Source organism: Cyprinus carpio, chromosome B9 (genome assembly GCF_018340385.1).
Source record: "Cyprinus carpio isolate SPL01 chromosome B9, ASM1834038v1, whole genome shotgun sequence".
Classification (NCBI taxonomy): domain Eukaryota; kingdom Metazoa; phylum Chordata; class Actinopteri; order Cypriniformes; family Cyprinidae; genus Cyprinus; species Cyprinus carpio.
Genome location: NC_056605.1, coordinates 13,689,332 through 13,700,780, shown reverse-complemented (window position 1 = coordinate 13,700,780; position 11,449 = coordinate 13,689,332). Strand labels below are relative to the sequence as shown.

The 11,449-nt window shown below is 36.4% G+C and overlaps 1 protein-coding gene across 1 annotated transcript; it reads right to left on the bottom strand.

The window, feature by feature from the left end:
• Positions 1 to 1,546: 1,546 nt before the first annotated feature.
• On the bottom strand, positions 1,547 to 10,763 carry LOC109048508 (speckle-type POZ protein-like A). The gene is made up of 12 exons (XM_042731043.1): positions 10,602 to 10,763; positions 9,782 to 9,910; positions 9,061 to 9,199; positions 7,969 to 8,090; positions 7,743 to 7,894; positions 7,449 to 7,576; positions 5,311 to 5,488; positions 4,816 to 4,871; positions 4,596 to 4,718; positions 3,347 to 3,489; positions 3,195 to 3,248; positions 1,547 to 2,718 (listed from the first exon to the last, which is right to left on the bottom strand). The coding sequence occupies exons 3-12, from the start codon at positions 9,136 to 9,138 to the stop codon at positions 2,574 to 2,576; spliced, it is 1,179 nt and encodes a 392-aa protein (XP_042586977.1). The 5' UTR covers positions 9,139 to 9,199; positions 9,782 to 9,910; positions 10,602 to 10,763; the 3' UTR covers positions 1,547 to 2,573.
• Between the last annotated feature and the right edge of the window lie 686 nt (positions 10,764 to 11,449).

Sequence of the window (11,449 nt, the reverse complement as noted above, 5' to 3'; positions counted from 1 at the left end):
TAATAGTGAGATGTTATCACAGAGTTCCCTAGGAGCTGAAGAAAACGGTTGGCATGAAGCGACATGTTGGCACGGGAAAAAGATGCGTGTTTGATAGCTCGGATTACGGACTGCATGCTGTTCGCTTTAATTAGCCCTGATTTCCCATCATGGAGGGTGCGAGAGCAATACGTTGCAACTGCTGCAGAGACCACAATGGTCGCGGTACCACAACTTACAGTACGTTGCAGTTACAGTGCCAGGAACAATTGAGCTAATGCTGTTTAGTGTTTAGAATAACACTGCAATGTTTAATCAATCATAAAATGACTATTATGTTTAGCAAAATGCAATTTGCTGTTGAGCTTGATGGCCGGTTGTTCTTATATTATTCTTTTTGGCCATTTCATCACCTCTTTTCACCTTCTTGAAATGTGTTAAACACAAATAACCAAACCAAAATGTCAAAACATTAGTCATTTTGCAGGTGACATTTCACTTCCTGCTAAACATAATAACTATAACAAACTTCTCAGGATGAGATCATGAAGTAAAACACTGCCCTTACTGAGAAAAAAAAAAATATATAATAAGCCATATATAATAGTAATTAGCAAGGATGCATTAAACTGATCAAAAATGATAGTAAAGACAATGCTACAAAAGATTTCTATTTCAAATTCTGTATTTTTGATCTTGTTTTCAAATAATCTTGAAAAAGCAACTTCGATTAACATTAATAATATGAAATGTTTCTTGATTATTGATTTCTGAAGGATCATGTGACACTGAAGACTGGATGCTGAAACTTAAAGGGATAGTTCACCCAAAAATGAAAATTTGATGTTTATCTGCTTACCCCCAGGGCATCCAAGATGTAGGTGACTGAATTTGTTTCTTCAGTGGAACACAAAAGAAGACATTTAACTCAAACCGTTGCAGTCTGTCAGTCATATAATGGAAGTGGATGGGAATCACAGCTTTGAGAGTCAAAAAAAACATAAACAAAACCAAATTAAACCCTGCGGCTCTTGACGATACATTGATGTGTAAAGATACGAAACAATCAGTCTGTGCAATAAACTGAACAGTATTTAGATAGTTTTTTTACTTCTGATTCACTGGAATGTCTGAACTGTCCTGAGAGCATTCGCTTTTGTTTGTGTATGTTTTATGACGCTCAAAGCCACTATATGACTGACAGACTTCAACTGTTTGAGTTAAAAATCTTTGTTTGTGTTCTACTGAAGAAACAAAGTCACCTACATCTTGGATGCCCTGAGATCAAATTTTCATTTTTTGATTGTATTTTTGAGCAGAACATCAAATTTTCATTTTTGGGTGAACTATCCCTTTAAGCTTTGTCATTGCAGGAAGTAATTACATTTCAAAATATATTAAAAAAAAAAATTAATCAATGATTTTACTGCTTTTATTGTATTTTTGAGCAGATAAAATTCAGTCTTCGTGAGCAAAACAGACTCCCTAAAACAAACAAAAAAAAAGTCCAACCCCAAACTTTTGATTGGAAGTATATTATATAAACAATACATAAAACACCACTGAATGCTGAAAAACTTTTTTAATGAGTTAATGCAGGCATTCTCGCAGACAATATTTTTTAAAAGACTGAACATATTCCAGAATCTTCACAGAACAAGTCGGTATAGCGTGACACAATGTAGAGTCCTCTTCCAAATCACTGTCAGTTCGACTGTAACACCACAGCTCCAAACAACAAGACAACCAATCTATCTGTACCTCCCAATCACACATTCATCAATCCATCCATATGACATACACAGTAATGCCACAGTCTGATGCTCAGCATCCAAACATTTCCTGATCACAGAGGACAATGTGTTTGAAGATGGATTGTCTAGTTCAATCAGGTTACACAAATGCATTATGGGCCAGACAACTTCAAACTACTTGTTTGTATATGGCAGACAAATTCAAGGGAAGCAACCCTATTGTGTCTAAAAATGTAGTCGTTTGTAAAATTGTGAATACATGACACTTTGAATGTTTTCACAGGTCAAGGGGCAGGACACAAACAATAATTTGGTTAAACCGTGTCTTTACATAGAAATCGTGCCATCAATATGGGGCATAGCTATCTTTTCAAAAAGTGTAAAGTAATGACCTTGCACTTATTGTGTTAACATTTATTTAATGTCTAGTCGCACAGCTAAACATTAGGAATATATACTATTTCCCGTGGATTGAACTCCTGACGCATTCCTAGGAAGCGCCATATAAAACAGCAAGACTTTGGGAACTAGTGCAACAGGGAAGAGGCCTGGTCTCATGGGACAAGGCAGGCACAGAGTAGAACTGAGAGAATTCAAATACTCCACACAAGAGTCATGGCAGATAGTTTAAGGCTGTTTGAAGTGACAGAAAGATTCGCAAAATAAAGCTCAGATGCCGAACCCATCGCTCAGGAAGGGTGTGAACAGCTTTCGCTGCAGTTTAGAAGCCAGCCCGTCCCAGTCCTGTGCTGTTGGTTCAGATGACAATGGGATAGTCTAAACTCCACGGTTTTCTGCCTTTTGCCCCAGGACAGGCCCAAGAGAGCAGCGGGAACATCGTCATGACTGTTTTAGGCGCTTCCTGGGCAGACCGAAGTGGGGGCATTGTGCTGACGCGAGCGCGCGGAAAGCCTCTGCCACTAAGTGAGGATGAGACTGGATCATTGACTTCCAGCCCGCAGTCTCCATTATGTCCGTGGCGTGACTGTCAGGAGAGGGTGAAGACGTTTTAGTATTAACACAAGACACATTAAAAATCGATAACAGCAATGTGGATTAATCCAGTCTAATGGAGTAAAAAAATAAGGTAAGAGAGGCTCGATTCAATGGTGCATATGGGAGATTCAAGCAACAATCTATTTATACAAAAGACCATTTGCCTCCAAATAAGCATGCACTAATGCAGGATTTATTGCCATTCTGAGGAGTACGATCAGCAGGGCGCCAGGGATCTATAATAGCGACTTTGTGATATGTTTATAATGCAGAAATGTTCTCTTCCTTGACGTTTCAGACAGTCAGAGTCTATTAATAACCGGTATCAGGAGATATGCGGGTTGTGGGTACCAGCCAATCAGCTCGGGCTGCCCAGAACCTAAAACAATGAATTCTAATGCATCTAAGAGAGCTGATAAGAGCTTGGTATTAATCTTGTGTCACACATATCAGCTAATTACATACTTGCTATTCCAGTTTTTCCCATCTTTACAGCCCAGCTGTCGGAGGACACTGCACCTATGGATAAGATAGAAGAAAAACACTCTCATTCTCAGGCTGGTAAACAGCCATGGCAGCAGGAATTTATCAAGCAGAGTTTCTTTGGCGGAGCTTGCCTGTTGATAAAATCTATGGCCTGTGCTTTGAGCTGCTCTGCGCTGTGCAAGTCGGCCAGGATGAGGGTGTCTGCCACGTTCTCCACCGAGAGGCTGTTGCAAAGGGCTTCCTCACACATGACCTTTAAGCGCTCCAGAGCGTACTGAAAAAAACGACACACATGACTTATACAACATTCAAAGGTTTGTGATGCCATTTAAACCATTAGCTCACCCAAAAATGACAATTCTGTCAGCAATTGTTCACCTTCATGTTGTTCCAAACCTGTATGACTTTCTTTCCTCCATACAACACAAAATAATCCATTAGTAATCATTTACTGGTCAATTTTCTGAAGGCTTTAATCTCCAAAAAGGAAAACGCACCATAAAAGCATTACTGAAATAGTCCATATGACTATATTCTGAGAGAAACACAGCAAAATCTTTCAAAAGACTTCATTTAATGAAAATCTAGCTCACCCTGGTGCATCAATGAAAGCAGTTGTGACATCTAAATTATTCTTTAGTGAATCACTTGGCTTCAGTGACTAGTACAAAATGTCTTTCCACACGAAGAAGAAGAAAAAAAAATCAATACAGGTTTAAAACAACATAAGAATGAGAAAATTATGACAATTCCACTTTGGGGTTTACAAAAAATGTAAATCACATAATTACCATTTTGGCTTCTAAAAAAAATACATATACACTAAAAAATGTATTTTAAAGAATTATCGTATGCTAACCAAGTCTGCATTTATTTGATTAAAAATACAATAAAATTAGCAACATTGTCCAATATTACAATTTAAAATAACGGTTTTCTATTAATATATTTTCAATATATTTTAAACAGCAAATTATTCCTGTGATTTCAAAGCTGAATTTTCAGCAATCATTACTCCAGTCTTCAGCATCACATGATTCTTAAGAAATCATTCTTATATGCTGACTTGGTGATTAAGAAACATTTCTTATTATCAGTGAAGAAAACAGCTGTGCTATTTCTGTGAAAACCGGGAGTTTTTTATGATTCTTTGATGAATAGAAAGTTTGGCATTTATTTGAAACAAATCTTTTATAACATTGCAAATGTACTGTGTCACTTTAGATCAATGTAATTCATCTTTGCCTAATAAAAGTAATTATTTTTCATTATTCCTGAAACCTTTGAATGGTAGAGTATCCCCAGATGGCAAACATTTCTCATATTAAAAAAAAAAAAACAAAAACCTTATTTCAAGATTTAATAAAACTTCAGACTTACTTTATCCGCTGCGGCTAATAAACTATCAGCCATTTTCTCTAAATTTGGTGCTTTTCCTGTGTATATGAAGCCCATCATTTCTTTGAAAACCTCTGGTTCAACATCACTGATGTCTACTCGGTTCTGCAAGAAAACAAAGCAGCTTATGAACTTGTACACTGCATAACAGCAAACGTATCTAAACCAATATTGCAATATAAAAAGAGCATCAAATGCATACCTTTTTACTTTCCTCCATTTCATGTTCAAACATGGCATTAAAGACCGGTGATCTCGCTGTCAAGAAAGCAATAAATCTGTCAGTCACATTATATGAGCGTCTCTTGATATGTGGTCACAATAAAAAATTAAAAAAACACAACTGTCCAGTTTTCATTAGATTATTTCTGACCTGTAAGTCAATCTACAGTACACAGGCAAAAAAAGAAACAAAAAGCCTCATTCATGAACCCAGTCGTCCTTTGAGGACATTAGCAGTGGATCACACTGTGGTTTTTTAGTGATGAATCTAGATCTGTCATATTGAAGAATTACGACCTCAAAGTAAAAGAAAGAAAGAAAAAAAAAAAACACTACCGCCAAGGTCACACAAACTGTCTCCCCACACACAAACACAATGCCTCAGAGGGGTGGGTGCTGAGCTAGCGTCGCTGGGATGAGAGGAGGACATGGAGCTGATGTCATCAGCAGGGCTGGGGGTCTGGATTAGACTCACCTGCCAGGATGGATTTGTGGGCTTTGAACTCCTGCCCTCCCACATATAGAGTGCAGTCCGTGAAGCGTGAGCATTCCCACAAGTTACCCAGGTCATCAGACAGCTGGCACTCCGGAACCTTCAACATGTTCATGTTGGACTGTCCAGAGATGTTCACAGAGTCCTGGACAACACTTACCTAATTAACACACATTACAAGTCCAATTAAACCACTCGGTCTGGCTTTGCAATGTGATTCACTGAGAAGTCATCATACTGTTCTTCTGTTATTTATTATACGTTACCTTGCAGTTAGGGCTGCAAATCAATATTGCAATATGGCTTAGTTTGATACATTAAATAAATATACAGTATGCTTTACCGGTGAAGCGTGCATTTACATGTGTAGTTTATGATACAATGTTTTAAGCTCCTGAGAACAGCTTGGTTAATTTACTGTGAATTGAGATGTTCAGAGACACTGAGATCATGGACTTCTTGTCTGCAAATCAACACATATTGATGGCAAGCGCAAAAGTGGCAACCTATCCAAAAAAAAAAAAAAACTTGATGGTTTACTGTTTAAAAATGATTATATTAAGATGTAAATATCAGTATTTTAAATTTGAACTGAATACAGTAAAACTTCTTTTAGCTTTATGACAAGGTTTATTTTTATTTCATAATAATGACAATAAAATTTATGATTATTTTATATTCACTGAATAAGTCAAAAGCAGTGGGAATGTGGCCTATGAAAATTCAACTGAAATGAGATTTCTGTAATGGTTACTGAAAGAGGTTGAGCTAGTTCCAAATCTAAAGTTATCTGGTGACAATTACTGTATTTTTTCATCTATCTATCTATCTATCTATCTATCTGATGCCACTTTATTCCCCATTATGATGCAGTGCTATGTGCAGGATTTATTTACTTCTTTGAACGGTGTAAAAATGTGTTATGGCAAATTTGACTGCAACCAAATGAATGCAATCATGACATCCATGACAAAACATGACCTCAAATGCTAGCCAACTTAAAATATTTATTTAGAGCAAACTATTGCTTTAATTATGTGTCTGTAACAGCAATGGAGACTGGCCAGAGAAAATGCAGGTCTTATTAAGCAAGTACTAATTGACTAAGTGCTCCTATTTATACATTCTCTGTATACAATGTTGACACTGTTAACTCATTTAGAGTACTAGCAATCTGGCCTGCTACTAAAATATTCAAGAGTGTTGAGCAAAATGGAGGTGAATGAAAGAGGAAAAACTTTCATGCAAAATGAAAAACAACTGCTACTATCAGAAACTCAGCTGATGAAAGCATCCTGCAGTTGTTTAATAGTTTTTCCGGTAATAGTCATCTAAAACTGTCCAATTAATGAGGGAAAACATATTATCTGCAATTTGAATTTAGTTTCAACTTTGCCTTGTGATATTGCCAATTTCCCTGCAAATATTAAACCCTGCAGCGGATCTCAACAGGCATGTCGGCTATTTTTCAAGCAAGACTCATAATTGTGTTACAGTAAATTCATTTGACAACCCATTTCATTTGCCGCTCTAGGTGACGTCTCTATCCTGCTACGTACTGAAGAGAAGGGCGAGCTGTCAAACGGCTACTAGCATATTCATACAAACGGATCAGAGCATGCTACGTGCAGGAAATTCAATCTGCAATCCACTTCAGAAGAGAGCAACACATTTTGCATGTTCCACATTTCCATGTTCTTTGGAAAAAATCAACAATAAATCACCCCAATGACCATGTCAGTGTAACTAAAAGACAGAAGTAACTCTGGATTAAGCAAATGTCAAAGTCAAAAGTCAAAGACAAATAAGAATGTCTGAGATGATTAAATAAAATAATAAATAAATTAAAAAAAGTAGTTAAAAAAGCTAGTGTAAAGTTCTTGGCAATGTAATATTTGAATTTGTATGAATTATTTGTGGATTTCATATTAAAACACTCACGCTGCTATGACACAGTGGATAGTTAGACCAATTGCACACATTTTTGACCTCACAGAAAACAATCTATTATTGCATACCACCTAAAAATGCTTTAAGATAAATAATGCATTTTAAAATGATTAATCAGGTGGGGTTTATCCAAATCAATACATTCATGTATGGAAGGTTTGCATACTTGCCTCACAAAATAACGTGAGTTTATCATCTGGTAGCAGCCCATTTGCTTCATCAAGCAGAAAATCTCTCCTAATAAATTTTTTGAAGCCCCAGTCTTTGCCTTGGACGAACCGATAGGCTCTTTGGCTTTCTGCATTGGGTAGAGAAGTAAGCAGTTAGTCAGTCACAAACCAAAAGCAATCAGCCAATAATGACTTAAGTTCAAGCCACTTGACATTACAAATCTATGAAGGACTAAAAACAACATGACTCCAATGACTTGTTTTTCTATTTAAAGGCAAATGCAAAGTTCTCACCCATAGCTTTCGTCTCCTCCCGTTTAGCATTCAGTAAAGAAAACTTGAACTTGGCTCTGACTTCACTTTTTGGACAACTAACTAGTAGCAAATATAGGGATAGATAATCTTTACTTTCATCATCGAGTCCCTTCGGATTGACCCGTAGGCACCTGAAGACAGACAAAGATGTTTTATGGGAATGATAACATTATAACACACACAAACATATGCATAGGCTCCTCACCATTTCATCTTATCATTAGGCCCTGAGGAGAAGGTAGAGCTCTTCAATACTTCACCCATCTCTTCTCGACAGAAGCTGAAGTTGTTTATGGTCCACATGTAGGAAAATTTCACTACCTTGACCTAAAAGATCATCAAAGATTACCATCAGTGAAAACTGATAACCGTCAACAAACATACCGATGTGCAGTCGTTCCTAGAGAACAACACGCCAAATGCCACAAGAACAAATGAACAGGCAGCTTTCCATTTCAAAATGTGACTTTTTACTAACATCTGATTCATTTGTAAGCAATTAAACAGCTTCTGTTCAACTGTGCATTGCATTAACCTGAGGTTAAGTCTTACCCGTCGGAAATTTGTCTCAGTATCATTTTACCATATCTGATAAACCAGCATGACTACATTATGACTATCACTTGCACAATAAAGTGTCACCCTATCTACTTTAATGCACTGATTACCCTCCATTAGATCAAACTGTGCACAGCACCATAACAAGCAAGAGATCAAAACATATGCATTTGCTCAAGCTATACTTGTCATATTAGAGAGCCATATTAAGACTGAAAAAAATGGTCAAATTTCAAGTCAAGTCAAATTTATTAGCAAAGCACTTTTCACAATTATTTTAAAGCAACTTTACAGAAATCATAATGTTTTTAATATTCTTCATAGTACTCTTCGCTCCTAGGTAGTATTAAGCAGATTAGTGCTGGGCGATAAAAGGTTTACATTTTACAACTATACAAGAATTCAAGCGATTAAGGTTTGCTATATACAGTACATATCACCCAAGTTGGACATACTTACATCACCTACATTATATAAAGAGTTGGCTGATAACATTTTGCAATGCAATAGAAAAATTTGCTAGACCATATATAGTCGCTTCATGTGAGTGTACTGTATTTATGTGGATGAAGCTGTATGCAACATATATCCAACTGTATAAACCCGTATAGAGCTGTGTGATAATGCAGATTACATTTTGCAATGATATAAACAATCACTCAGAGAAGATCTGCTGTATAAATAGCTTCTAAAATACTTCAGCCTGTACATGATTGCCTGAGCCGTCAGTCCATCTCACCTGGGTATAGCACCAGCTCTCCGCCACAGGCCCACTGGACATCTCCCCTGGAGGAGGAGGGGTTGGGACCCCTGACATGGCCAGCTCACTCCCCACAACAAGAAGCGCTGACGGCCCCAAAGCTTTCACCACTTAACCTCTATGGAAACACAGAGCAAAGGCATCATTTAAGAAAAATAAACGGCAGCAATTTCTGCCTCTCCTCCTGACCTGAAATTATCAAATCTTTGACTCTGCCATCAGCAAGCCATTTTGTGGTCAAATGAGAATCATTGCTAACCCCAACTCAGGGCACAGAATCTATCAAAACGCTTTTAGGTGTCAAAGTGGAGGAAGGAAATGAAGGAAAATAAGCTTTATGAAACCTGTGACACCGGAAGTGTGAAATATCACAAACCAGTGCGACAGAACATCATCTCAAAAATGTGTTTTAAACCCATGAAAATGCTTACAAGAAACTATCACTCTAAATATAGCTGTGCTTGATACCAAAAAACATCAGAATCAGTTAAGTCCAATGTAGTCACTAAACGCTTGTTGGCACAGGCCTGATAGGCAGGTCTGAACTTGCCCTTGTTGACAAGGTATAGTCAAGGGCACATTAGTTGTATTTTGGTAAACCAACATACAAATCCACCTGACTATATTTCACTTTTAACCAAACAAATAGACAACAACAACAACAACGAAACTTTACAGAAAAAAACATCCTCCGACTCACCTAAACTTTAGTAAATATCTTGAATTTCATTTCTCGATGCCATTGTACACATGTATCAGGTAAATACTGAAGAAACAAGTTTGTTTTACTGTGACATTACAGCATGATCCAAGGGCTCCTCATCCCAACCTGTGAATGTAGATAAATATCTATCATATCAAACACTCTGCCATTTCAATCCTCTCATAAGCATTCATCAGTTCCTAATTAATTCAAATAAGATCAGTGCTTCGTGACAATATAAATAATGACATAAATAATATAATAGCATTAATAATAGCAACATTCACAGCTATATGTCTTCTGAATAATATTGGTTGAATTCTAGACTGTCATTATGATAAACATCATTACGATATTTACAAGATAACTTAAGTTCAGTGAGTTCAAACCCGGAATGAATGCTCCTAAATTGACTTGAGACAACCAATTTAACTCAGGCCACTGAAAATAAAATGTTTACTTAACACATAACAGGTTTAATTTCTGTAAATTTTTATTTATTTTCAGTTATGTGCATGTGTTTAAATCAGATTGTTTTCTGGGCTTGGTCAATATGGCAAAAGAAACTGGTTACCCTAGCTATAATGCAAACACAAAATCTTATGAAAATAATTGTTTGGTCAGCTTCTATTGTTTAATTTTTCATTGGCTAAATATCATTAACTGAAAGCCCAGTATATTAATGAAACCGCTTTGTTTTTTAGGGACAAAAGGAATCAAGTCTTTTGTTTGATTCTTGTCGGCTAGTTGGCTATGTGGTTAGCAAGCTAAACTATATCCACAACACTGACAAAAGTAGATCAGTTAAAGCACAAACCTTTTCTCGTCATTCTGTCAATACTGTTACATTCAAGGTTCGGGCGGTCCTTGTGGATCTGCTAAGTTTAATCGGCACTACTTAAGACTGAACTGTATTTGTGTCTTTTCAAAAGCAGCTTGCAGAGTGCTGTTATCCTGCCAATGAAGGAAGCGAAAGCACAGGATTGTGAGCAGACGAGCCCGCGTTCGGCTCAATGCTGTGGCTGTACATAATTCCGCCAGCCGGGGGAGCGCCTCGGCCCAGGAACACAACACAGAAACTTAGCGCTTACCATCAGTCAGGTATGATTGGCTCCAAATAGCAAGCGTTGAGTAAAGTAACACTTCCCCCACAAAGACGTTTTAACGTTTGTCCACACCACATGCATCTATTTATCTAGCAGCCTACTCCAAAAAACAAAAACAAAAAAATAATTAAATAAAAATAAAATTACCCGGAAAAGTATTTTTTAAATGAAATTTGTATATATATATATATATATATATATATATATATATATATATATATATATATATATATATATATATATATAGATAGATAGATAGATAGATAGATAGATAGCTATATAAATATACAGTATATATATATAGAGAGAGAGAGAGAGAGAGAGAGAAATAAAGTACAAATAAATAAGTTAGAAGATATACATTTACATAAAAAGTGAAATACAAACAGTAAAAAGTTAATGATTAATAATATTATACAGCATATTAATATTGTTTTTAGGTATTGCTTAACTTCTGTCTTCAAAATAAATAAATAAAGGCTTAATCCGACCATATTTACAGGTATTTAGCCTTTTGTATATGTGTCTATGCACAGCATGTTTTAGTTAAAAGACACTT

Bases quoted from the DNA above. Each gene is read 5' to 3' on its own strand.
- LOC109048508 (XM_042731043.1), bottom strand. From the start codon at position 9,138: ATGTCAGGGGTCCCAACCCCTCCTCCTCCAGGGGAGATGTCCAGTGGG. The intron at 3,490-4,595 runs GTAAGTCTGAAG...CGTTTTTTTCAG, and splicing joins TATTAGCCGCAGCGGATAAA to TACGCTCTGGAGCGCTTAAA. The intron at 3,249-3,346 runs GCAAGCTCCGCC...TCTTATCCATAG, and splicing joins GCCATAGATTTTATCAACAG to GTGCAGTGTCCTCCGACAGC.